At 56.0% G+C, this 27,593-nt stretch overlaps 1 protein-coding gene across 3 annotated transcripts in view; it reads left to right on the top strand.

Moving 5' to 3' along the window:
* The first annotated feature begins 5,159 nt into the window (after positions 1-5,159).
* LOC125622665 (bactericidal permeability-increasing protein) overlaps positions 5,160-27,593 on the top strand; it is a 31,807-nt gene continuing 9,373 nt past the window's right edge. Inside the window, exons 1-8 of one of the 3 annotated variants that reach the window (XM_075118647.1) lie at positions 5,160-5,578; positions 15,021-15,157; positions 15,666-15,780; positions 20,919-21,047; positions 22,438-22,593; positions 23,575-23,638; positions 24,402-24,462; positions 24,818-24,909. In XM_075118647.1, the coding sequence (XP_074974748.1) occupies positions 15,055-15,157; positions 15,666-15,780; positions 20,919-21,047; positions 22,438-22,593; positions 23,575-23,638; positions 24,402-24,462; positions 24,818-24,909 (720 nt within the window). In that variant the 5' untranslated portion in view covers positions 5,160-5,578; positions 15,021-15,054. Of the gene's footprint in view, positions 5,579-7,274; positions 7,418-14,080; positions 14,744-15,020; positions 15,158-15,665; positions 15,781-20,918; positions 21,048-22,437; positions 22,594-23,574; positions 23,639-24,401; positions 24,463-24,817; positions 24,910-27,593 lie in introns of those variants that run through there. The other 2 variants (XM_048820837.2, XM_075118646.1) reach the window with 2 other exon arrangements.

The following is a 27,593-nucleotide window of genomic DNA, read 5'->3' as shown; positions in this document are numbered from 1 at the left end:
CTAACCTGGTCCGTCAGAGCCACACCCCCCAGAAGACCTCCCCATTCAGCCACTCACAGACCATCCAGCTGGCCATGAGGTGGGACATAGTGTCCCCCTCCCCAAGTTAGCTGCATGGAATATGAATCATCAGCACTTCCCTGGTGGAGCCTGCCCTGGTTAACCCTTCATCCGCAGGGCAGGCTCAGGACCTTGGCCACAGGGAGCCGGGACAGTCGTTTGACTGGAATCCCCTGCAGGTTGCCACTTCATTGGCCAGCTACTGCCTCTTGTAGCAGTGATGGATTGAACAGCCCTAGCTCCTTTAGGGGGTGTGCGTGAGAGAAACGATGGGGTAGGTCTTAAGGATTTAGAGATCCTCCTGGCCCCCCTTTCTCTGCGTGGTTCTTAGCTCCTGTCCTTGCTGCTCCATGGCCCAGCTGGCATACCAGGAATTCAGGGGGAGAATTTGCCATTGGGATGGTGTTAGTCTCTCCTGATTAAGAAAGCTGCAGGGGGGGATGAGTGGTCAATTACATGGAAAAAAAAAAAAGGCAAACACACCCATGTCTCAAGTCTGCTAAGGCCCTGTCTATGCTGGAGATACATTTTGCACCAACGGAACGACCCCAGCACAACTGCCAAGTGTGGGTGTGCTGCAGGTGTGTAAGAGTGGGAAGTTACCAGGGTAAGTGACACCAGGCCCAGCCCTGTTTTGTACTGATGCAGTGTGTCTGCATTAGGGGTTGGCCCCAGTGTCACTCCATCAGTGCTGACCCCATGCCAATTTCCCTGCTCCAGACAAAAGCCCACGGACTCAGAGGCAGGGCAGATGTCAGGGGATGCCTCGGTAGTTGGGGAGAGTAGGTGTGGGAGGAGGGCCGGGGTGTGTGTGTGTGTGAGTTTTGAGCCCTTAGTTGTTCTATGCATACAGCTCTGGATTTCACGCTATCTCTCTGCAGGAGGCAGGTGTTACAAAACCTGGAGACTGAATAAATGAGGGACAAGCCAAGGCAGAGTGAGGCTCTGGCTGATGGGCCTGCAGGTGCCAAGCAGGCAATGAAGAGAAGTGTGAGATAATTAGTCAGGGAGCAAGAAACCCAGCAAGGGACTATGTGCTAAATGGGACAGGCCGCTGGAAATGACTTATTGTTGGAAGTAATAATAACCCTAATTAACACTTCAATTTATACCCCACTTTTTGTCCCAAGGGGTCCCCAAAGTTCTTGGAAAACTTTGTATAGGATTAATTTAATTTGCCACTGAAATGCAGCCACCTCTCAGGTGGAACCTGGCAGCTGTTCAACAGAGCTGGGGATGTGAAGAAAGCTGCCAACTGGCAATGTGGACAGACAAGACTCTTGATCAGTTTTATTTCAGCTGGGTTAACTCCTGCTTCTACCTAATGATCACAAGTGACCAGTGTGGCAGCTTTCACCTCAGGGATAGGGAGTGCGACAGGTGATGCCGCTATTGTGCGGGAACACAGTTCGCATCTCTCTGGAATGCAGCGTACGATCTACCAGTCACCCTCTCATAGGAGGGGTACAAGGTGAGTGCTGGGCAGCAAAGGAGAAGCCAGGCCTGCCGACTCTAGAGCCTCTGGGATTCTCCAGACCCTTGAGAAAGCAGCCCCAGCAGATCCATCACCCACACTAGAGTGGAGGGAATCTGAGCTGGGCTCTTCCTTGCACGGAGTAACAAACACACGGGACAAGATACCAGGGGAAACAATGGAAGCAATGAGGATAGATGAGCTTGAGACAACTAGAGTCATCCTGCCACAGGCCGCAATCACAGGGTCTGCAGACCCGGAGGAAGGTGAGGCGAAGAGAAACGAATGGTAAGCATGTTGGACCAGATCCCTGTGCTTGTAGATGGAGCAGCTGTGAGCCCCCCCACACCCGGCCAGTGCCTCCTGAAGCTAGAGGCCAGCCCCCCTCTTGCTGTGAGCATCTCCAGAGCCTGCACTCAGAGGAGCATGGCAGCGACTCCTGCTGGGGGAGGTTGGGAGCGCCCCCAGGGCAGTGTGTGCAAGCCCTTGCCGAGAGAGAGTGGGGCCTAAGGGGAGAGGCCAGGTCTGGAGTCACTCACAAGCAGCCAAGCAACAGGGAAGGGCGCTCGCTGGGAGTGAAAAGTGGCGGAAAGGTCCCAGGTTTGTCACAAATGTTAAAAATGCCCTGGAAAGTCAAAGTCCCTGATTCCCTGGGGTTCTGGCTTCTGTGAGAGTGTCCATCCCTGCGTGGATGAGAGCAAGGGAGTGGTAAGAAACCAAGACCCTGCCCGAGCCCCATTGCAACCGGGGCTGTGGGGGGACAGGGCGCAGAGCAGCAAAGGTTCCAGCCCCTGGGTCAGGCCGGTTTTCGGGGTGCCGAATCCTGTGCAATGGTGCCCTCTGGTGGATCCTCTATTTATGACATGCTGAAGACCATAAATGGGTGCTCAGTCTGGATGTAGTCCAACACCCATTCAGTGGATACGCTGGCTTTTCTCCTCCTCCAGGAAGTACAGTTGATTTCTCAGGAGTGCTGGGGTCTAGAGGATTGGACATGGAGAGACACATCAGGAGAGCTGGCTTCCGTGCCTGTCTTGGCCACTGGCCTGGTGTCTGGGCCTGGGCAAGTCACTGCCCCTCTTTGTGCCTCGGTTTCCCCATTTGACAACTGTGGACTGTAATATTGACCCCCCTCACCCCCCCCCCCGCCTTTGTAAAGAGCTTTGAGCCTTGCTGGTGCCAAGGGCTCTGTGCATGCCCAGAATTGCACGCAGGCCATGGGCAGTGATGAGCTGCCAAAATCTTAACAACCCGTTCCCTATCAAACATTCTGATGTAAGGGATGTGCCCCAGTATGTATTTTTTGTACCCAGAGGGTTACCATACGTCCGTATTTTCCCGGGAGGAATTTTTAATATTTAAAAATTCCTCCCAGACGGTGATTTAAGAACCAAAAAGCCTGACCTGTCCAGGAAAACACGGGTGTGTGAAAAGAAAAGGAGTACTTGTGGCACCTTAGAGACTAACCAATTTATTTGAGCATGAGCTTTCGTGAGCTACAGCTCACTTCATCGGTGTTAACCCTGCCGAAAGCTCTTTGTTAAAAAGATGGGCCTGAGTTAGAAATGAGCTCCATTTCCCATGTGTGGGGCCCCGCCACGCCCTGGGGGTGTGCTAGGGGGACCAGATGTCCCAATTTTATACGGACAGTCCCGGTTTTGGGTCTTTTTCTTATATAGGCTCCTATTACCCCTCACCCCCGTCCTGATTTTTCACACTTGCTGTCTGGTCACCCTAGGGTGTGCACGTGTGTGGGTCCCAGCTGCTCCCTGCCCCCCTCATTGAAGCAGGTGTGCAGGGTTACTGCCCTGGGAACTGCAGGGCACCAGTGGTCATGGGGCCAGCTGCAGACGGGGCGTGGGGCAGGGCTAGCTGGAGGCAGGGGGTGCGGGGCTGGCTGTGGGCAGGGCAGGGGGTGTGGGGGTGGCTGGAGGCAGGGGCTGGCTGCTGGCAGGGAGTGCGGGGCTGGCTGCAGGCAGGGGCTGGCTGCAGGCAGGGCAGGGAGTGCGGGGTGGCTGGAGGCAGGGGGTGCGGGGCTGGCTGGAGGGCTGCAGGCAGGGCAGGGGCTGGCTGCGGGCAAGGCAGGGGGTGCAGAGGCTGACTGCAGGCAGGGGGTGCAGGGCTGGCTGCGGGTAGGGTGGGGGGCGCTCATGGGCAGAGCAGCTCGGAGCAGCCGGGGACCCACCCGGCAACAGCGGGAGCCCCAGGGCCAGGGGAGCAGCCGCAGCAGACGGCACAATTCCAGCCCTTTCCTTCAGTTCCCTTTATTTTACTCATCGGGCCTCTGAACAGCATTGCCCTGGCTTCGCTGCCTGCCCTGTGCTACATTCCGGGGGCGTATTCACCTCCGGCACCGGCACTGCTGAAGAGAGCAAAGGAGGCAGCAAACGCAGCGGGGCGAGTCCGTTTCCTTTGGCCCCAATCCCCAGAGAGGCTGTCGTTCTCTTGAGATGGTCCAAGGAGTCCCAGTTTGCACCCTGCGGGTCATAGAGAAGATGGAGGGGAAAACTCACACTGGGCGTCAAAACTGCCCATCAGACCCAGCCCACCTGCTTATTCTGAATCCCAGGCTGCCAGGAAGTGAGACCAGAAATACCATGACGGGTGGGGATGGCCAGAGATCCCAGGGTGGGACTGAGTGTGGGGAGAAAGTACGGGGGGGTGGGGGGGGGTTTCCTCCTCTGGCACAAGGCGAGGGGGGTGAGGTGTTTGGGGCGGCCTGTTCTTGCGATGGGGCAAGAGGGGTGCTGGGGGTTGAAATAGCAGAGCCAGCTCCCCTGTACCCCAACAAGGGCTGCGCAGAGAGAGGGCTAAGGATGAGACGGGGGGCTGCTCAGAAACCATTTTCCTCAGGGCTCCTGGGATGATATGGAAGCTGGGCATGAAGGTTTTGGTTTCTTTCCCGCAGGCTGATGAAAGGGAAAGGGTTAGTGCAGCCGTCCCCTTCGAAACCCAACACAATCGATGCCGCTTTGTGGCTCCTTAAGCCCTTTTGTTGCTCTGCCAGGTGCAAAGAGCTCGTCTTTCCCTGCCTCTGATGTCAGCGTCCCTGATGAGGTGGATAAAAGGCCCCTAGCTAGCTCAACATCACTCTTGCCTCTGCAAAATCCCTGCGGAGGGACGGCAGGTGGGAGGCAGGCGAATGGGGAGGGAAGGGGGCAGCAGAGTTGATAGGTGCTGACCAGGGCCTGACCTTGCCTTGACCTCGCTGTTTGGCATTAGAGTAAGAGATGTGATCAGTGCTCAGCATTCGAGAGACATTCCTGGATCCGTGGGCCACTTTGCCTCATTGCTGGGACACTCGCGGCCTGTTCACCTCAGCTGGGGTACAAGGCACAGTCAACAGAAAAGACACCAGATATGCCTAGCCCTTGCCAGGGTGGGTTACAGCCCGGCCTCCCCACCTGCTGCAGACAGACGGGGAAAGGTGATTTGTGGGGCTCATTCCCTTCTCTGGGACTCTGTAATAAAAAGTGGGTGTGTCCTCCCTAAAAAGAGGTGTGGCCAAGTCAAACCCTCCCCACAGGCCACTCCCCTTGTTTAGATTTTCCCAAGCCTTCAGCTGAATGACTTGTATCTTAGATTAACCAAAGCAAAGGAGAAAGCACAAAAGTGCATGAGAGCACACAAAGCATGGGGGCAGCGATGTGCACCTGTGTGTGCGCACGCCTGCCTGCCTGTGTGTGTTTGTGGCTCCACTGTGGCAGTCTGAGCCGAACTCAACTCTCCCGCCCCAGCTGCACAGACAAGGAACAAGCTAAACCTGCCTGGGGCAATTTGGCCATGCGCTCTTTCAGCAGGGGACGCTGGGGGATGCTGGCTGCCCCTGGCAGAAGGACAGTGGATTGCTGCCCTCCTGGCTCTAGTGGAACCTGTGTGCTTTGGGATTTGCTTGACTCTTTTCCAGGTCTGATCCCTGCTCCTTAAGGGCTGTTGGTGATGGAATGGACCCATGCTCTGCACAGCCAGGCACTTGGGCGTGTGCAGCTCTCCGTGGCATGCTACAGAGCAGAGGCTTTTGCACCCCTCACTGCGCCGAGTCAGGTGAGCGTCTCCTCAGCTCTCCCGATTCACCCCACTTGACATGAGCTGTAGCCTCCCCGGGGGCACTGGGCTGCATCCGGACGCTGCACGCAGCTTCCACACTGCTGCAGTCCAGCCTCCTGCTGCTGCTGCTCCTGCCCTGCTCCCCGTCACCTGCGACACAGCGTTCACTGCTCTAACGTGGGCAAGCTGCTGGCAGTGGGGCTCCGGGAGCTGTGAATCAGGGGCATTTGGATGCATTTAGGTAAAAAAGGATTTTTCATCTGGCCTCTCTAAAGCCTCCCGCTCCCCCCAACTAGTGCTGCTCTGGAAGACAGGAGTGTGCACGGCTGCCCTGGTACAGGCTCACTCTTAATTTGCTTCAGATGGGACAGTCGGGCCTCAGGATTCAAGACTCCGCTGCTCAGCTTGTGAGTGAGGTGCACCCTTTGATGGAGGCAGCATTTGAAGGGACCCCAACAAGCTGAGCCCTGGTCCCAGGGAATGTGCAGCTGGGGAGTCTGTAAACGGCACCGCTGCATTCCCGTGGCGTCTTGGCTAAGGTTCCGCTGCACCAGGAAAGGGGTCACCGTTGCCCACTCCGTCCCCCTCCAACTCCTCTTGATGCCTTGATGGCCTTCCCCTTGGATGAACCCCTCCTTCGGCCTCTGGTGCTCCTTTGGGCTGTACATAGGTGGCCTTGTTGTATTTGAAATAAAGAAAAACCTGCTGGAATTTTGCACACGAGTTATCAGGCTCTGCAGCTCCTCTGTTTCTGCTGGCGAAGTTCCATGGGCTCGTGCCCACAGCTGAGCCCAGCAGTCACTGGGCATGGGGAGGGATGTGAGTCTAATAAAACACACAGGGTTCGGGGTTTCACAGCAACTAGTCTGGCCCAGTGCAGCTGAGTGAAGCCTGATACCACCTGGTCAGGTAGAAGGCCCTAGCTGTGTTTAATCCATGTCTCAGACCGAGCTAAAGGTTCAGATGTGTCGGTACTGGGCTCATTCCAGGCTCCATCGCAAGGCAGACCCCTGTTTGGGGATAGCCACATTGTATCCTGGTCCGCACACCCTTAGCTCAGTATCCCCGCCACCCCCGCCCCCAGCCGCATGCTGCCGAGGCAGCTCTGCGTCTCTTCTGACGTTGCTAATCTACCCAGTACGCCAGGACTCCAGCAGAATCAGTCAGACAAGCCCTGAGTTCCTAAGGGAAGGAAAAGCAAGAGCACACGGTGAGGGTGGCGACGTGCACACAAAGGAGCCGTGGAGGGAACAGAGACAGTTCTCCTTGGCTGTTGTGCACCTGGGAAGAGCCCTAAGGGAAGCGATGTCTCTGGGAACGGCATTCTGGATGGGGAGCCGCAGGGATGCCATGCAAGGGTGCTTGCGTTCTCCCCACTCCTGGAGCACACTCTGGCCAGCGCTCTGTCAAGCCAGCGGAGTTCACTGGAGAGCAGATTCTAACAGGATGATCCATCCTGGGATTTCCCTATCGCAGGGACTGGCCACTTCTTTGCGTGTTGGGGACGCATGGCCCACTAGGTGTGAACCACCCATGAGTCAGGCCATGCCCGCAATGCCAGGGGAGCAGCAGCAGTTCTTCCTAAAGCTCAGCTCACTCCTCATCCAGTTTGGCTGGCAGTGACTCAGCTGGAGGCGTGGGGACTGCGAGTGTTGTTGAGATTAGGAGCAAGGAAACCTGGCGCCTTTCTGGTTCAACCAGACCGTCAAGGACTTGGGAAACTTTGAATGTCAACACAGGCTATAAGAACAGGAGCTGTCCTGGTGCTGGGACTTAGACCCACTGGAATCAACCAGTTTGGACACTGCAAGGACTTCAGAGCCAAGAAGCAAAAAGGTATCAAGATCATCCCTTCTGCAGTGAGGTCTCAGTGAAGGTTTACCCCAGGATTTGGGGAGCCCAGCTGACTTGTGCTTTTAGGGTTCGTATCACTGGGTCAGAGACAATTCACTCATCTACCTGTGCAGTGCATTCAGGACCCGAAGGATAGACTAGGGGCTCGTCTTATTGGTTATTGTCTGTCCATAGTTGTGCGGAATGATTGGGTCAAGACATGCTGCATGGGCGACCCAGAGCAGGGGGGATCTCAGCATAGGGAGGAAGAGTGAGTAAGCAGCCATGTGACTCCCAGAGGTTGCAATAACTGCCCAGGCTGCAGCAGGGACCACTGCTATAATAATAGTTTGCACATTTCAACAGGCACACGCTAGCCAGCAAGAGGCCAGCAGGTGCATAGGTGATGCTGACCCCATTTTACAGCTCGGGTAATGAGGCCCAGCGAGGCCACGTGACTTGCTCAAGTCACCAGTGTGTCAGGCAGAGCCAAGGGTAGAAGCCAAAAGAATGGCTTTCCTTCTGCGGACAACGGCCCATGTCTGGTGACTGGCAGCCCTCTCTGGGCTTGGAGACAAGACTGAGAGTCAGGAGGGTCCAGGGAGGGTGAGTTCTGGAGATAGCCTCCAACTTTGTCAGGGTGGGATCACGTACCACGGGGATGTTCTGGGGCAATATGGCTGGATAGTCCCAGAGAGCCTGTGCGCCCCTCCTTCCTTTCTGCAAGGAAACATGGGGAGTCAGGCAGCTCTAACCTGATTTGCTTCCTGCCTGCAAACAAGGTGTGGAAAAGTCCTGTGTGTTTGTCAAGCTGGTAGGGCGTGGTATGAGGCAAAGCCCTCTGACATTGCTGGAAGGCAGGTGGGCTTTCTGCTCCTCGTGGGAAAGACGCTCTCTCTGGAAGCACAACGAAGCATCGTGAGTACGAGCTACGATTATTATTAAGACTGGGCAGTTGCTTCAGAGGGTTCCTTATGAGGCAGTAATTCTAGAGGGGATATGATTTTCCAGTTTAGGTTTTTTCCAGTCTTGGCTAGAGTCATTGGAGAAGGAATCCAGCCATTGACTCCACTCTAGCTGGTCTCTTCCTAGCGAGGCAGGACCAGGTGCATGCTGGTGTCCGTATTATCAGACGTGTGCAGTAACTAAGCCAAGTCTTGTGTGGGGCAGGAGGTGAGATTTGCCAAGTGAGATTTGCCAGGAGATTCGAAAAGGCTGCGGGCTGCAGGAATCTTGGCACGACCGGTGCTGCTTTCTGCCAACAGGGAAGTGGGCATTCACAATCTAGGGGTCAAATCTTGGGGAACCGCTCCCACTGACATCAAACCAAGAGATGAGTCAATGACAAAACTCGCACTGACATCAGTGGGGCCCGGACGTCAGCCTCTGGGGTTCGCATGTGAGTGGTTATTATTCCTTCAAATATTTAAAATCCTACTCGAGGTGCCTTCCCAAGCAGCATGTCCCCCGCCAGAGCCGGGGACCACACCAGTAGGTACCTAGTCCTGGTATCTCCTGCTGTAGTGCTCTCTAGCTGAAGTATTTCTGGGGTTCCTTTTCCCAGACACATAGGCACCACGGCCCAGGTCCTCAGAGATCCTCAGCACCTAACTTGCACTGATTTCCATGGAAGTCAGCAGCCTAAATACCTTTGAGGATCTGACCAAAGCCCATTGCCTCCCATGGATGTCTTCTCAGTGATTCCAGTGGGCCACCTGCACGGTCACTAGCTGGCATTAAGTTGCTCCGAGAGGTGACGGCTCCTGATCCCCCTATGTCCAGTGGCTCTTCCCTTCCCCTCTCATTCACTTGGCAGGTATCTAGTTTGCTCTGTGCAAGCCAGGAAGGGAAGTTGCTCTGTGTGTGACACAGTTAGCAAAAGGGAAGGCCGCCCCCAGGATTTTCCCCAGTCTCCTCTCTTTCCTTTGGCTTACACATCTTTTGGCCCCAGGGTTCATGGGGCTGGAATTGTTCAGTGTGAATTAACTGACTTTGAGTTTAGCCCTTTGCTCTGTCTACGAGTCGCTTGTCCCCAGCTCCGGATTTGTGTCGATACATTTATTGGGCACAAGTGTTGGCTGAGCAGCTGATGTGACTCCACTGAACCTACGATTGGTCCCAAGCTGGTCACCTAGGCCACATCTATATTGGAACAAAAAGACACACAGCTTGGCCCTCCCTGGCCCAGGTCAGCTGATTTGGGCTCGTGGGACTTAGGCAACAGGACTAAAAACTGAGCTCTGGGACCCTCCCATGTCACGGGGTCCCAAAGCCCGGGCTCCAGCCCAAGCCTGAACGTCTACATGGCAGTTTTACAGCCCTGCAACCCGAGCCTGAGTCAGATGACCTGGACCAGCCATGGTGGTTTAGCTGCTGTGTAGATGTACCCTTAGGGCCATGTCAGTGGCTATTAGCCAGGCTGGGTAGGGATGGTGTCACTAGCCTTTGTTTGCCAGAAGCTGGGAATGGGTGACAGGGGATGGATCACTTGATGATTCCCTGTTCTGTTCATTCCCTCTGGGGCACCTGGCATTGGCCACTGTCAGCAGACAGGAGACTGGGCTGGATGGACCTTGGGTCTGACCCAGTCTGGCCATTCTTATGTTCTTATGATCCTTTGAAGTGCTGGAAGAGGGACCTGGGGGACATTGTGGACAGCGTGATGGAGACTCTGCTCAAAGCACAAGTGCGTTCACAAACACGGCCGAGGTGTTAGGGTTCCTGAGGAACAGGACAGGGAATAATATTGAGAATATTCTAGAGTAACAGCCGTGTTAGTCTGTATTTGCAAAAAGAAAAGGAGTACCTGTGGCACCTTAGAGACTAACCAATTTATTTGAGCATAAGCTTTCATGAGCTACAGCTCACTTCATCAGATGCATAAAGTGGAAAATACAGTGAGGAGATTTATATACACACAGACCATGAAAAAATGAGTGTTTATCATACACTTTGTAAAGAGAGTGATCACTTAAGATGAGCTATTACCAGCAGGAGAGTGGGGTGGGGGGAGTAAAAACCTTTTGAAGTGATAATCAAGGTGGGCCATTTCCAGGAGTTAACAAGAACGTCTGAGGAACAGTGGGGGTGGGAAGGGAAGGAATAAACAAGGGGAAATAGTTTTACTTTGAATAATGACTCAACCACTCCCAGTCTCTATTCAAGCCTAAGTTAATTGTATCAAATTTGCAAATTAATTCCAATTCAGCAGTCTCTCGTTGGAGTCTGTTTTTGAAGTTTTTTTGTTGAAGAATAGTCACTTTTAGGTCAGAAATCAAGTGACCAGAGAGATTGAAGTGTTCTCCGACTGGTTTATGAATGTTATAATTCTTGACATCTGATTTGTGTCTAGAGACTGTCCAGTTTGACCAATGTACATGGCAGAGGGGCATTGCTGGCACATGATGGCATATATCACATTGGTGGATGTGCAGGTGAACGAGCCTCTGATGGTGTGGCTGATGTGATTAGGCCCTATGATGGTATCCCCTGAATAGATATGTGGACACAGTTGGCAACGGGCTTTGTTGCAAGGATAGGTTCCTGGGTTAGTGGTTCTGTTGTGTGGTGTGTGGTTGCTGGTGAGTATTTGCTTCAGGTTGGGGGGCTGTCTGTAGGCAAGGACTGGCCTGTCTCCCAAGATTTGTGAGAGTGATGGCTCGTCCTTCAGGATAGGTTGTAGATCCTTGATGATGTGTTGGAAAGGTTTTAGTTGGGGGCTGAAGGTGATGGCTAGTGGCGTTCTGTTATTTTCTTTGTTGGGCCTGTCCTGTAGTAGGTGATTTCTGGGTACTCTTCTGGCTCTGTCAATCTGTTTCTTCACTTCAGCAGGTGGGTATTGTAGTTGTAAGAATGCTTGATAGAGATCTTGTAGGTGTTTGTCTCTGTCTGAGGGGTTGGAGCAAATGCGGTTGTATCGCAGAGCTTGGCTGTAGATGATGGATCGTGTGGTGTGGTCAGGGTGAAAGCTGGAGGCATGTAGGTAGGAATAGCGGTCAGTAGGTTTCCGGTATAGGGTGGTGTTTATGTGACCATCGCTTATTAGCACCGTAGTGTCCAGGAAGTGGATCCCTTATGTGGACTGGTCCAGGCTGAGGTTGATGGTGGGATGGAAATTGTTGAAATCATGGTGGAATTCCTCAAGGGCTTCTTTTCCATGGGTCCAGATGATGAAGATGTCATCAATATAGCGCAAGTAGAGTAGGGGCGTTAGGGGACGAGAGCTGAGGAAGCGTTGTTCTAAGTCAGCCATAAAAATGTTGGCATACTGTGGGGCCATGCGGGTACCCATAGCAATGCCGCTGATCTGAAGGTATACATTATCCCCAAATGTAAAATAGTTGTGGGTGAGGACAAAGTCACAAAGTTCAGCCACCAGGTTAGCCGTGACATTATCAGGGATACTGTTCCTGACGGCTTGTAGTCCATCTTTGAGTGGAATGTTGGTGTAGAGGGCTTCTACATCCATAGTGGCCAGGATGGTGTTTTTGGGAAGATCACCGATGGATTGTAGTTTCCTCAGGAAGTCAGTGGTGTCTCAAAGATAGCTGGGAGTGCTGGTAGGGTAGGGCCTGAGGAGGGAGTCTACATAACGAGACAATCCTGCTGTCAGGGTGCCAATGCCTGAGATGATGGGGCGCCTAGGATTTCCAGGTTTATGGATCTTGGGTAGCAGATAGATACCCCAGGTCAGGGTTCCAGGGGTGTGTCTGTGCAGATTTGTTCTTATGGTTTTTCAGGGAATTTCTTGACAATTAACTTAGGCTTGAATAGAGACTGGGAGTGGTTGAGTCATTATACAAAGTAAAACTATTTCCTCTTGTTTATTCCCCCCCCCCCCCCACTGTTCCTCAGACGTTCTTGTTAACTCCTGGAAATGTGCTGGAAATGGCCCACCTTGATTATAACTTCAAAAGGTTTTCTCTCCCCCCACCCCACTCTCCCGCTGGTAATAGCTCATCTTAAGTGATCACTCTCCTTACAATGTGTATGATAAACACCCATTTTTTCATGGTCTGTGTGTATATAAATCTCCTCACTGTATTTTCCACTTTATGCACCCGATGAAGTGAGCTGTAGCTCACGAAAGCTTATGCTCAAATAAATTGGTTAGTCTCTAAAGTGCCACAAGTCCCTCCTGTTCTTTTTGAGAATATTCTATTGTCTCTTCCACACAATGGCACCCCATGGCACACAGGAGAGTGCAGAACTGGAGGGGTCCAGAGAAGGGTCTGGAGACTCTCCTCTGAAGAGAGATGGAACCAATTGGGGTCGCTGCCTTGGAGAGCAGACGAGTGAAAGGGGAAGGACTGTAGAATGATAGAAATGTAGGGCTGGAGGAACCTCCAGAGGTCATCTCGGCTCTGCCTCATGCTGAGCTGAGGCAGGATTAGGTGCACCTAGACCACCTCTGAGAGGGGTTTGTCTAACCTGTTCCAAAAAAAACTTCCAGGTGCTTCCATGACCTCCCTGGATAACCTGGTCCAGTGTGCACCTCTCCTTAGAGTTAGAAGTTTTTCCTACTATTGAACCTAACCTGCAACCTAAACTGATTCCTTCTTCTCCTGCCCTCGGTGAACTTGCTGAAGAATTGATCACTGTCCCCTTTAAACGTCTATAAAATAATAAATGGCCTGGAGAAGGGAGATCGGAGGCATCTGTTCTCCCACTCCTGTAATACTTGAACAAGGGGACAGCCTATGACGTTAAAAGGTAGGAAATTCAGAACTGATAGAAGGAAACACCTTTTCACACAGTGTGAGAGGAGATTGTGGAACTCACTGTCACAGAGAGCCATTGAGGCCAAGAATTTAGCAAGAATCACAACGGGATTGGACATTTCATGGATAACAAGAATATCCAGGATTAGCACAGAATGGCGGAAGGGCTATTAAACCTCCTGCTATTAGAGACTAGGATGAGACCCACCAAAATTGTAGATTCTTTGGAGCAGGGACTGTCGTTTTGTTCTGTATTTGTCCTGGGGTGTCCCAGAAACGTTTCACACGGCATGCACAACTGAACCCCCGAGCATCGCCCCCCACCCCAGGGCTCCCCACCTGCCCTCTCCCAGCCCGCTCCCTCACATGGGCACTCAATGCAGCTCCCCATACTTGAAGCAGGTCTTGATGCGGTGGCTGAGTGAGACCTGCAGGTGGAGCAGAGGGGATGGGGCTGCAGTAGGTGGAGTGAGGCTGGGCAGGCCCCTGGCAGGGAGCCCTGGTGCAGGAGTCAGCCCCCCAGTAGGGGTGAGGAGACGCAGCCTTGGTGGACCCACCAACAGCTCCGTCACGACAAGGGGACGGAAGGGCCCAAACTGAGTGAGTGGCATTACAATCTGGTGCATGGAGAGCTCAGCACTGCTCGGGTTTGGGCTATGGCCCCATCCTGGAGGGGCTGCAGGGCCAAATGTGAGCGGGCAGTGGGGCAGCAAAGGCTGCTTCTCCTCGCCGCTGCTATGGGGCCAGCTCCTGTACCAGGCTTCCCCCACCAGGGGTCTGCCCAGCCACCCCCGTAACATGCATGTGGACGTCACTGGTTTGTACAGCACCTGGCACAAGGGGGTCCTGGTCCAGGCCTGGGCTCCTAGGCGCTATGGTAATACAGATAATAATACATTCTAATAGGTAGGGGCAGAGTATCCCCCATCCGCCACCTTCCTCTGCAGCGTCAGGTACTGCCCCATTAGAGTCACTGCGCTAGATGGACCTGGGGGTGATCCAGCCTGGCCATTCCCAGGGATTGTGCCATGGGATTGTTCGCTCCCGGCGTGTGAGCCCTCATCCTGGTCACATGATGTCAGCTCTGCCGCCTGCCTGAGAGACTGGTTGTTTTTAGGCAGGAGAGTGATTAAGAACTAGCAAACAGTGAGCAATGAACCCCCAACACCTGCATGACTCCTCGCCCAGCCTGTGTGGAGTCTGTGTTCATGCAAAGAGCAGCTGCTTCCCCAGCAGCTTGTGTGAGAAAAAAAACCTTTGCAAACAGGGGCGTGGATGGAAATAAGCGAATCAATCAGCCGGGCCTTTCTCTTGGTTTCCCCTTTGAGTCACCGTGTGGGGAAAGGACAGGGTTTCGATGGCAGGCCGCAGGAACAGCATCTTAGCGTCACGGGCAGTGCGAAAACCGGCTCTGTTGCAAGTATCAGTAACAGTGGGAAGCACAAAAGACAAAAAGTTTTCCTGCCGAGTCATCAGAGGGGCAAGCCCAACTGGCCCCGTTACATCACAGCATGTCCTCTCCAGCCAGCGACCATATAAAATGCGGGGTCGTGCCTTGGGTTTATCCCCAGGTGCGCACTTGGAGTGACGGGTCTCATCAGGAGCTGAGGTACTGGCTAGGGCTGTATTCATGGGTCCCCAGGCTGCCTTCACCGTTCCAGGCTTGCCAAGCAGCTCCGTGGGGAGAGAGAAAAGCGGTTTCCCTGTGACGTGGCTCTTGCGGCAAAGGACCGGCCCAAAGTCAGGCTTTAGAGCTGAGCTGGGAACCCAGCCCTGGGAACCCAGCGCCAGGCCTGTAGCTTGCCCACGGGAAGCTCTGTGATGGGTCCTGGGAGCGCTGCGCCATCACATGCTGCTAGCCCTGTACCTTTGTCTCCCTGCTCCAGGTGGTGAAGAGGATCCCAGCTCCGGGCCTAGAGGATGGTTTGGGCATTTGTCTTTGTTCTGCTGGGCGCTTGCTCTCGGGCGGAGGGAACCAATGCCGGCCTGAAAGGCAGAGTAACGCAGAAGGGCCTGGAGTACGGTCTGTGGCTTTACATAATTATTACCCTGTTTGTTTTTCACCGGAACTGTGGCCTGTGCTCCCAGCCTGGGGCTTCCTTGTACAGAGACATCCCCAGGGCCCTGCTCTCCCTCTGAGCCAGAAACAGGGCCTGGCATCTGTCCCTTGGGATCCACGCTCTGGGAGCAGCCTCACCACTCCCTGCAGCATGTGCTGTATTAACCGAGGGGGATGACCTAACTCTGCCAGCCTGGGGAATGTTCCCAGAGCACTCCTTCCCCTGCATGCTGTGGGGCAGCGTGGAGGGAGGATGTGTGACTGTCACCTCCTTCCTGTTCCCACAGCCCCTGGCTGCTCTCTGCAGTGCCTTGCTATGGCCCCTGACTGCTCCCCGTGGGCCCTGCCGTGACCCCAGCCTGCTCCCCGTGGGCCCTGCCGTGACCCCAGCCTGCTCCCCGTGGGCCCTGCCGTGACCCCAGCCTGCTCCCCGTGGGCCCTGCCGTGACCCCAGCCTGCTCTCTGATTCAAGGTCAGCAGTTCGGCCTGGAGCTGGTGAAGTCCCTGCTGAAGAGGGAGCATGTCCCGGATCTGAATGGTTCATACAACATCCCTCTCATCGGGGACGTGGGCTATTCCGTGTCCAGGTAAGAGCGCGTCTCCTTCTCCCTGGTGCTGGGGCCAGGAACGCACTCATTGCCTCCCCCACACAGAGTCAGTGGGGCTTGCAGGCCCTCTGCACTGGACACCTTGGGCTCGTCCCTGGGACTCCTGGGTCCTTTGATGAGAGTTGCTCGGGGCTGGGCACGGGCTACGTGAGCTGGTTTAGTGCTGCAGGAGCTCCCACTCCACACATCTGCCCATCCCTCCATCCGTATGGGATGAGAGAACGCTCTCCCACCATGGTCCCGACCCCCCAGGAGACAGGGGTGCAGCCATGAGGGAGGACGGGGATCTCAGCGGCGGGGTGTTCCCTCCCTTCCGTGCCACGGATCCCATCGGCACTGGCTTCCTCAGCGGCAGGGTCAGAGCCGGCTTGAGTTGAGCCAGCACCATGGTACTGAGGTAGGGTGCATGCACCAGCAGTGCAGGCACCAGCCGGGGACCCGGGTTCAATTCCCTGCTCCACCCCAGGCTCCCTTGGGCCACATGCATTATGTAAGGGAACTGTTGGGCCCGCACTGAAACTCAGTGCCGGTTTTTTGGTTGGTCCTCTCCCAGGGCCAAAAGAAACAGGGAGGGCCAATGGGAAATCAGGACTCTGAGATTGGCAGTCCGCAGGGCCAATGGGGAGAGGCCAATGATCCAGGTCAGGCTGATTGACAGGGCAGGCAGGCCAATGAGGAAGTCAGGAGGCCAGGGTCCCATGCAAGGTGGAGCGGGCGGGGCCAGAGGGGCAGAGCTAAGGGGAGAGCAGGAGCCCGTCTGGGCTGGGAGCAGGGCCAGAGCCGGGGCCAGGGCCAGGGCCAGAGGAGCAGCCCCAGGAGCTGAGCTGGAGCCAGCGTGTGAATGGGGCTGGGCTCGGCGCCGGGGCCGCGCACATGAGCGGCTGGGGAGTCCAGGGGCCCCGGGCCCCAGACCCAGCGCAGGGAGGCCCGAGGCCTTGCAGGCCGGGCTGGGAGGAGCTCGTGACCCCCATGTCCCTGCGCTCCCGAGACGGCCAGGGGCGGGGTGAAATGAACTCTGCGGTGAGCAGTGGGGCAGGGAAGCAATCGGTGCAGAGACAGTGCCCCGGAGTGGGGACACCCTAACCCCTGCCCTACGTGCCCACGACAAGACTGCGGGCCCAGCCCCCCAGGAATCCTGGGCCCAGCCGTGTCAGGGTTAGGAGGACTCTGCCACATAGGAGAGTGGACGGGGGGCCCTTGAGGTCAGGCAGGCCGCTGGGTAAAGGGAGTGGGAGCGAGGACTCAGATCTTTTGCTAGCCCATTTCACCGGGGTCGTGTATAAACCAGGAAAGTTCCCCACAATAGCGGGACCATTCCCCCTCTTACAGTTAGATGGTGAGGTGCCCAGATGCTATGGTGATGGGTATTTTAGCTGGCTAGACTCTCCCTGCCGGCCATCTCGGTCACAGTCTCACCTCCATCTCAATGTCTCTGGCCCCAGGACAGGTGCTGGGGCTCTGAGCCATGAGCTGCTTGATAGGACCTGTAACCTTGGCCTCCAAGAACAGGCAGACGTTCTGCCCTCTGGATAGTGCCCACTGTGACTCAACTGCTGTGACTCCAGACTGCACCCGAGTGGCCAGGGCAGGAGCTCGCTGCACCGAGCTGTTGTAGGCTGTCACGGAGTCCCTGGGCGGTGCTCTGGAACTGCTCCCCATGAAGCCAGTCAGGACTCTGGGGCAGTCGCCTTTCTGTGAGCAGCCTGTCTTCAGGACACGCAGCTCACACAGCTTCCACCTTCCTGGGTCTGACCTCGGAGCATTCAGCATCCTCTGCCCCTCCGTGCGCTTCCCACAGCGAGTCCGCTCAGGCGGGGCTCCTGGGGAAGCCAGAGGGTCCTGCACCCCAACTTCGCAGTCAGACGTGACTCTCAGCCAGCCAGTAAAACAGAAGGTTTATTAGACGACAGGAACATGGTCTAAAACAGAGCTTGCAGGTGCAGAGAACGGGACCCCTCAGCTGGGTCCATTTTGGGGGGCAGTGAGCCAGACAACCACGTCTGCACTTCACTCCATGTCCCAGCCAGCCCCAAACTGAAAACCCCCTCCAGCCCCTCCTCCTCTGGGCTTTGTTCCTTTCCCGGGCCAGGTGGTCACCTGATTCCTTTGTTCTCCAACCCTTCAGCTCTCACCTTGCAGGGGGGGAAGGGCCCAGGCCATTAGTTGCCAGGAAACAGGGTGTCGGCCATTCTCTGTGTCCAGACTCCTGCACACACATGCCCTCTAGGGCTCTGCAATGATCATACACCCTTACTCCACCCCCTAGATACTTAAGAACTGCCTAGGGGAAACTGAGGCACCCCCACACTATTCAGAGGAAACATTAAGAACAGTCCCACTTCGTCACATCTCTCCCCCCTTCGAGATCGAACTGAGCGGGGTCACTTTAGCCGGTGACCTGGGGAAGTTCGAAGCCACCAACGTTCCCATGGATGCCCCAGCATCTCTCCCATTCCTTGGTAGGAGTTACACCAGGCCCTTCCAGTTTCACGCCCTCCCTTAGGTCAGGGGTGGTCGATAGCACTCGCAGGCCGCATGTGGGAAGGTTTATGCAGCCCATGCCCTTTGGCCACCCCAAGAATGTCTCCCCATTGACCATCACCTTCTGCTCCCACTGGAGGTCCGGGGGGCCTGGCCCCAGGAAACTCCACACAGACATATAGGTTGGGGTCAGGAGTGGGAGCCTGTCCACATCCCCAACCATCTGGCTGACGGAGTCTGTGGCCTTGGGACCCAGCAAGGGAGCTAGACACCGGGGCTTTTCCGCAGGGTCCCCTTGGTTCAAATCGCCAGCCTGCTCAAAGGCAGTGAGGTGGCATCCACACACACCCCCCCCTTAACCAGGGGCAGCAATTTAGTCTCGAGGTTCCCTGTGGAACTGGCCCCCCGGGGTCTATCCCCACTCACCCTGGGGAGGTCCCCTAGGCCTCTCCGCTCCCCCACCGCCAGTTCATGCTGCTGCTGCTTCTGCAGCTCTTTCTCGGGCTCTCGCTGTCTCTCACAGTCCTCTTGCTCTCTCAGACTCAGCTCCAATCCCGTCCGTCTTGATCCCCCAATGGGGAACCCGATCGTGAAGACCCCCGTCTGGTCGGGGACAGGAGTCTTGGCGATGCCTGGCTCCCGCTTCAGCTGCTCCCAGATCCTGCTATAGCCCCAGTTGGGGTCAGGAATCTGTTCCTTAGAGCGGTCATCCTCCTCCAGCTGCACGATTAACTCTGCTTTGGTGAACTTTCCAATGCTCAACCCTCTCTTTTTGCACAGGGTTACAATGTCCTTCTTAAGGAGACGGTGACAGGCCATCACTCCGCTCCTCCCAAGTTGTTGTGGACTCACAGGCCCGTGTGTTCTCAGCTCCCCACGGTTTCCAGGGAGAACCCCTAGTGTGTCAGCCCTTCTCGAGGTCACCACCTCTTTGCCAGGGTCGAGCTGCAGACTCCTCCGCCCCTTGGACTGCTCGCTGCAATCCCCAGGGGAACCCTGTTACTGCACAGTCCTTCTCGCTGGTCACACACTCCCAGGGGTTAACCGCCCCCCGAAACCGCTCCTCTCTGAGCCTTCAGCAGGCCTGGTCCTCGGCAATCCCCCTTCGTGTTACTGCTCCCCAGTCACTTACTGCAGGAAGCACCATCCACGGGGTGCAGTACATCCCACCGCTGCCACCAGTTGTCACGGAGTCCCTGGGCGATGCTCTGGAACTGCTCCCCATGAAGCCAGTCAGGACTCTGGGGCAGTCGCCTTTCTGTGAGCAGCCTGTCTTCAGGACACGCAGCTCACACAGCTTCCACCTTCCTGGGTCTGACCTCGGAGCATTCAGCATCCTCTGCCCCTCCGTGCGCTTCCCACAGCGAGTCCGCTCAGGCGGGGCTCCTGGGGAAGCCAGAGGGTCCTGCACCCCAACTTCGCAGTCAGACGTGACTCTCAGCCAGCCAGTAAAACAGAAGGTTTATTAGACGACAGGAACATGGTCTAAAACAGAGCTTGCAGGTGCAGAGAACGGGACCCCTCAGCTGGGTCCATTTTGGGGGGCAGTGAGCCAGACAACCACGTCTGCACTTCACTCCATGTCCCAGCCAGCCCCAAACTGAAAACCCCCTCCAGCCCCTCCTCCTCTGGGCTTTGTTCCTTTCCCGGGCCAGGTGGTCACCTGATTCCTTTGTTCTCCAACCCTTCAGCTCTCACCTTGCAGGGGGGGAAGGGCCCAGGCCATTAGTTGCCAGGAAACAGGGTGTCGGCCATTCTCTGTGTCCAGACTCCTGCACACACATGCCCTCTAGGGCTCTGCAATGATCATACACCCTTACTCCACCCCCTAGATACTTAAGAACTGCCTAGGGGAAACTGAGGCACCCCCACACTATTCAGAGGAAACATTAAGAACAGTCCCACTTCGTCACATAGGCACATTAGAAATTAGGCGCCTTGAGTGTTTTTCTTGAACTTCCTCCACTAACAAGTCCTCTCAAAGCCCCATTCCCCTCGCACCTCGCCCACTCAGGCTGATTCCCATCCCCGCGTTCCCTCTGTGAGTGCCTCTCATCTCCTCTTAGCCACACGCTCCTTTCCACTGCATAGGTGATACCAAGGGACCTGCTTCCTTGTCTCACACCCCACCCAGAGAGCTCTGCCCCGACTTGCTCTAACACACACACACACAGATCTGACCTGCTTTCTCTCTCTCGCCCACACTCCCAGGATGAGCAACTGCAATAAATGTCCCTTTCCCCATGTTGCTAAAACCAGTGCTGCTCCCCGAGTGTTCGCACTGGTGAGGAACGGGGGGACATTCAGTCAAGCTCAGGGCGTGATTTTCCAGGATTCAGCACCCAACATGCCAAGTTGTCCTGAAAATTGTGGCCAAACACCCACCCACCCGCATGCAGACACACACAGACGCCCCCCCCCCCCCTTCCCAGACACACACTCGCAGTTCTGGTCAGTTTCTCTAGAACCCAGCAGCCAGAGAGGCTGTGAAGAGAGCAGCCCCAGGAGTCCGTCTCCCAGCCACGAGGTTCCTGGAAGTTCCCAAGGTCCCCATGACAAGCTGTTACTGGGGTGTTTGGGGGAGCGTATGGCCTTCGGGCAGTCAGGCTGATGGGTGTCTTTCTGCTGCTTCGCAGGATCCAGATTCAAGAGCTGCAGCTGAATGAGTCGGTCGTAAGCTTCTCCGAGGGGACAGGTGTGAGGCTCGTGGTCAGCAATGCCCACATGCAGCTCAGCGGTGTCTGGCGAGTGAAAGTTCTGTTCATGTAAGGGTTAATCTGCCGCTGGTGCCGTGATGTGTGGCCACTGGGAGCCCTCCATAGCCCCAGGCACAACGAGGACCCCACCCCCACATTCCCCTCAGCTCCCCAGACTCCCATCAAGGGCCAGAGCCAGTTCAGATGCCATGTGTTATTCTCCACCACAGTCAGAGCGGGGTCAGCTCCACTGAGCGGGGGCTCTGGGGCGCGCACCTGCAGAGGTGACTTCCCCAGCCTGACCGTGGCCTTGTGGGAAGGGCAGTGGGGCTGATGCTGGCACTACGGATGCTGACACAAGGTCTGGACAGGGGCCAGTTTTACTCAGGGGAGCAGTCAGACAGGGCCCCGCTTTGCTGCTGCTGTCTCCAGTGCCGCCCTGCGGTGCAACCCCAAGAGGGTGACGTTGAGCCCCCTTCCTGCCTGTGCTGAGAGCACTGATCCCCCACCTGTGGGGCACAGCTCCTGCAATGGTTACCAGCTCCTCAGCCCCCCCACAGTGGTTTGCATTGGTTGCAGGCCCCTCATTTCCTAGCTCGGTCAATGGGTCTAAAAGGGTGTGTGAGTTCCTTTGCTAAAGGGACCAAGGGAAGGGAGCCCCAGATGCCGTCTCCTTTGTGGACATATTGCTCCCCAGGGGCCATCGGTGACACAGCCTGGGAGGTGTTCCTGCTACCTGAGCCTTGGTGCAGGAGCATAGCTGGAATGGAGGGAAAGGAGCAAGAGGGAACCTCCCCTCATTCATCTCCTCCCACCATGCCCTGGCTCCCCTCCGTGGCTGCACAGATACCTGGGGAAGGGGGGGGCAGATTGGGAGGCACTGCTCTGGGGTGATGGAGCAGAAGGCAGGGAAAGGAGGTGACGACTCCGTGCGGGGGTAGTGGCACATTCTGGGCAAGGGGTGCTGAGTGCGGTTCGTAGGGGGGCAGGTGCCCCATAGGACCCACCAGCACAGCTGGCAGCCTTGAGCAGAAGCCAAGGACCGGATGGGTCGTGGGGGTACCGCTCCCCCAACCCCTGGAGGAAGTCACAGAATCATAGAATATCAGGATTGGAAGGGACCTCAGGAGGTCATCTAGTCCAACCCCCTGCTCAAAGCAGGACCAATCCCCAATTTTTGCCCCAGATCCCTAAATGGCCCCCTCAAGGATTGAACTCACAACCCTGGGTTTAGCAGGCCAATGCTCAAACCACTGAGCTACCCCTCCCCCCCTGCGCAGGGCAGTGTGGGAAGCTGCCCCTGCCCCTGCTCTGTCCCTCTGCAGGTACAGCTCTGACTCCGCTCTCCAGTGCCGTCTCCCTGGGGCTCTCACCCCTGCCTCTGGGCCCGTAGCTAGGGCAGACCGAGCTCCGCTAGCCGGCAGGTGCTGAACTGCCTTGTGCTTTCCTCCCTTCCCAGACCCGACAGCGGCTCCTTCGACCTTAGCGTGAGGGACCTGTCCCTCTCCGCCGAGCTCGGGGTGAGCAGGGATGACAGTGGCCGTCCCCAGGTGTGGAGCACCAACTGCCGGTCCAGCATCGGGAGGCTGGATGTGAAGTTCCATGATGGAGCCAGGTGAGTTCTGGCTTTCTGAGGCCCTGCTACATCCCTTATCCCCCGAGCTGGGCTCAGCTAGGCTGCTTATGCTGTCAGCCCCCTTACGGGGGGGCACTCTTGGTGGCGGGGGGCCTGCGCTCTGCACATCACGCCCTCTCTATCCCACAGAGCCCAGGCCTTCTTACTGTCTGCACCTGGTGTAGAAAGCAGCATGCTGAGGCTTGGACTGCAGGGCTGGCTGGGAGATGGGGGCAGGTTCGGAGCAGTCTTTTCAGAGGATCAGGTCATGTCTGTGGTTTTATTCCTCTAGGTCAGGGTGTCAGAGTCACTCTGCCGTGGGGGGCCAATCTACCTTTTTACTTATAGTCTGTGGCCAGGCTGATGACTTATGGGGCACGTCCGTCCATCCCCACAGATCTCCCATTGGCCAATTGCAGAGTCGCACAAAGAGGGAGGTTACAATATGGCCTTTCTTTACTAGCTGAACTTTGACTTGGCCAAGTCACTCTTGTCTTCAGCCTCAGGCCTTGGGAAAAGCGATGCAGGTCTCTGCAGGGCTGGTGTGCAGCCTGCCTGTTTGCTTGGCCACTGCCACATGCAGTTACCCAGTCAGAAATTGTGCAAACCAGGCAGACAGAGACACACCTAGGTCACTGAAAATCGGGGTCTTGGTGAGTCAGCGCCATAGGTATAAATGTCAGTATCCCCGGAGATGAATGGGGGCAGGTCATGTCCCCTAGTGCTGTGGTTTCAGGCTGTCTACAGACTCAGGAAGATGGCACGGCAAGTTCTTGCAGTCAATAGTGAATGGAGGGCGGTGGAGTTTCATCCCAGGCTTTGAAGAGGTTGTCTGTTCAGAGTGGGATTTTCCAGTGCTTTGAGTGCTGCCTTAGACAGCCCTGGGAGTGTTACGGAGCTGGGCCAGCGCTGAGTGCTTCGGGAGCTCCCACCCATAGCTATGCGCTAAGCACTGACTCTTCTCCTTCTCTCTCCCCACAGCTGGCTTTACAATCTGTTCACGGGGGCTCTCCAGGCACCCCTGCGGTATGAAGTAAATAGGCAGGTGAGTGTTTACCCTGCTGATAGCAGCTCCCCGGCCCTGTCTGCCAGGACTCGGGAGTTAGGAGGAGGGTGAGTTTGGCTAATGCTGAACAAGAGTCTTCCTTCCTGGCCTCTCCCACCAGGCACTAAACTCATTCGCTCATTGCCACTAGGGGAGCTGCTGAGTACAAGGTCCTTGTGGTGTGAGCCCTCCAAACATGGGTTATAAGCAGGGCTTGCTTCTACATCTTCAGCACAGCTCCACAGACCTTTCTCGCTTGAGCTAACTCCACTCACTGGCAGGAGTGGTAGGCTGTTATCCACTAGTGGATCAGGCCACTAGAGGGAGATGTTGGCCAGTGTGTTACACTTAGCCTTATTGTACCAGTGCTGGTCACTTCAGGTCTCCTGCTTAATGTACCTGGTACATGGGGTGAAATATGGTCCCACTACCATCCCTGCCCCTGTGTGTGATGCTGGACACCTCTTCGTCCTGGGGCAGTGGAGAGCAGCTCCTGGGTGGGGATTGTATCAGTGTTTCTATTTGAAACCCAGCTGAGAAACCCAAGGCCATTCTGTTCAGAGGAGAGTTCTAAGCCTGAGGAAGTGACAAGGAAAGGAAGGAAGGAAATTAGACAGGAGGTGACTAAAGTATCCACAAACCCTCCCCATTCACCTTATGGCTGATCCTGAACAGCTCCTCCATGCCCCCACAAGAACTCCCAGCCTGTTCTTTCCTCTGGGAAAGGGTTTCTGAACCTGTAACATTCTCTTCTTCCATCCAGCTCTGCCCTGAGCTCGGGAAAGGGATCAGTGATCTGGAGCGAGTCCTGAAGACCATGCAAGGTAAGAACTGGGATCCATGGAGACCTGTAGCAACATGGGGGGCAGATGGGATGAGTTATCTGAAAGCCTGAGAATTGGGGCAAATATCAGGGAATACTTAGGTGTGGAATCAGGGTGTGAGGCAGCAGGACGGCTGAATCTGGGCCGAAACCTAGACTTTATCCAGGATGCGAATTCAACTCAGCTGGTGATTAAGAAGAAATGAAAAAAGACAGGCTGGTCCCCCAGCTTTTTCTGGGGGGCATTGGGGTTGACTCAGACGAGCTGTCTGGATGTTATCGACTTGGGAGGGGATGGGAGGACTCACTGGTTTGGATTGTGCTGCAGTGTTCCTCTGTCTGTGGCTTCTCTGCAGTCTCAGCCCAGCTCGACCCCTTTGCTGCAATTGACTACTCCTTGGTCAACAAGCCAGTGATTGCCAGGGATCATGGAGACATGGACCTGAAGGTAAAGCAGCCGGGCGGGGCACCAGACCCCCTTCGGGAAGGAGGTGGACTTCCCAGAACATTGTGGGTGTGTCACGGAGTGTGGGGGAGTCCAGGCCCTGCACCCCTCTTCCTGGGATCCACTGAGACTCTCAGCCAGCCAGTAAAACAGAAGGTTTATTGGACAACAGGAACACAGTCCACAACAGAGCTTGTGGGTACAACCAGGACCCCTCAATCACATCCTTCTGGGGGAGCAGGGAGCTTAGACCCCAGCCCTGGGGTTCCCTGTGTTCCTCCCCCCAGCCTCCAAACTGCCAACTCCACTCACCCCGCAGGTTCCCTGCTGCAGCCTCTGTTCACATTCCTGGGCAGAGGTGTTACCTCCCCCTCCCCCTCCTGGCTCAGGTGACAGGCTCTCAGGTCTCCCATCCCCAGGGCACATTCCCAGGTCAACACTCCCCCCTCCCTGCTGAGTCACATCGTCACATCTCTCCCCCCTTCGAACTGAACTGAGCGGGGTCACTGTGACCAGTGACCTGGGGAAGTTCGGGGCCCCCTCTCCGGGACAGCGCATCCGCTATCAGGTTGGCACTTCCCTTCACGTGGACCACGTCCATGTCGTAATCCTGCAGGAGCAGGCTCCATCTCAGGAGCTTGGCGTTGGCTCCTTTCATCTGGTGCAGCCAGGTCAGGGGCGAGTGGTCGGTGTACACGGTGAAGTGCCGCCCGAAGAGATAGGGCTCTAGTTTCTTGAGGGCCCACACCATGGCCAGGCACTCCTTCTCGATGGCCGCGTAGTGTTGCTCCCGGGGTAGCAACTTCTTGCTCAGGTACACGATGGGGTGTCTCTCCCCCTTTTCATCCTCCTGCATTAACACCGCCCCCAGTCCCGTGTCGGAGGCGTCGGTGAACACCACAAAGGGCTTGTCAAAGTCTGGGTTTGCCAGAACTGGGCCACTGACCAGAGCCTCCTTCAGCGCCCGGAAAGCCTCCTGGCACTGCTCGGTCCAGACCACCTTGTCTGGCTTCCCCTTCTTGCATAGCTCAGTGATGGGGGTGGCTATGGCGCTAAAGTGAGGCACAAATCTTCGGTAGTATCCTGCCATCCCAATAAAGGCTTGGACCTGCTTTTTGGTGTGGGGAGCGGGCCAGTCTCTGATCACCTCCACCTTGGCTGGTTCCGGCTTTAGGCGGCCGCTCCCCACCCGATGGCCCAGGTAAGACACTTCCGCCATCCCCACCTTGCACTTCTCCGCTTTTACAGTCAGCCCAGCCCCCTGGAGTCGGTCCAGCACTTGTCTAACCTGGGACACGTGGTCCTCCCAGGTCTGGCTAAAGACACAGATGTCATCAATATACGCCACGGCAAAACTCTCCATCCCCTTCAGGAGCTGGTCCACCAGGCACTGGAAGGTGGCCGGCGCTCCCTTGAGGCCGAAAGGCAGGGTCAGGAACTCATAGAGCCCCAGAGGGGTGATAAAGGCCGATTTCAGCCGGGCCTCTGCATCCAGCGGCACTTGCCAGTAGCCCTTTGTAAGGTCCATGGTGGTGAGGTACCGAGCTCCTCCCAGCTTGTCTAGGAGCTCGTCCGGCCTGGGCATGGGGTAGGCATCAGATACAGTGATGGCATTGAGCTTCCGATAGTCCACACAGAACCGGACCGACCCATCCTTTTTGGGGACCAGCACCACCGGCGAGGCCCAAGGGCTGGCAGATGGCTGGATCACCCCCAAAGCCAGCATGTCCCGGACCTCTCTTTCCAGGTCCTGAGCAGTTTTCCCTGTGACTCGGAAGGGGGAGCATCTTATCGGCGGGTGCGACCCTGTCTGCACCCGGTGGACAGTCAGATTAGTGCGTCCAGGCTGGTTGGAAAACAGCTGTCAGTACGGATGCAGCACCTCCCTGACCTCATCTTGCTGGGCAGGGGTTAGCTGATCCGAGAGGGGAATTGTTTCCAGGGGGGAACCAGCTCTAGTCCCAGGGAATAGATCCACTAAAGGGTCATCTCCCTGCTCTTCCCACTGTCCACACACGGCCAACACCACATTCCCCCTGGCATAATATGGCTTCATCATATTCACATGGTACACCCGGCGGTGGTGCGCCCGGTTCGACAGCTCCACCACATAGTTTACCTCATTGAGCTGCTTGACGACCTTGAAAGGGCCCTCCCAGGCGGCCTGTAGTTTGTTCTTTCTCACTGGGATGAGAACCATCACCGGATCCCCGGTGGCGTAGGCACGGGCCCTTGCCGTGCGGTCATACCAGACCTTCTGCTTCTTCTGGGCTCTGGCCAGATTCTCCCTGGCCAGGCCCATGAGTTCAGCAAGTCTCTCTCGGAAGATCAGGACATACTCCACCACTGACTCTCCATCGGGAGTGGCCTTCCCCTCCCACTCGTCTCTCATCAGGTCCAGGGGGCCCCTCACCCTCCTTCCATATAACAGTTCGAAAGGCGAAAATCCGGTAGACTCCTGTGGCACCTCCCTGTACGCGAACAGCAGGTGAGGTAAGTACTTGTCCCAATCCTGTGGGTGCTGGTTCATAAAGGTTTTCAGCATCATCTTTAGCGTCCCGTTAAACCTCTCCACCAGCCCGTTGGACTGGGGGTGATAAGCTGAGGCCCAGTCGTGCCGGACCCCACATTTCTCCCACAAGCACCGGAGCAGGGCCGACATGAAGTTGGAGCCTTGGTCTGTCAAG

This window comes from Caretta caretta, chromosome 13 (genome assembly GCF_965140235.1).
Source record: "Caretta caretta isolate rCarCar2 chromosome 13, rCarCar1.hap1, whole genome shotgun sequence".
Taxonomy (NCBI): domain Eukaryota; kingdom Metazoa; phylum Chordata; order Testudines; family Cheloniidae; genus Caretta; species Caretta caretta.
Note: the sequence above shows the minus strand (reverse complement) of the source record. Positions and strands in the feature narration are given on the sequence as shown.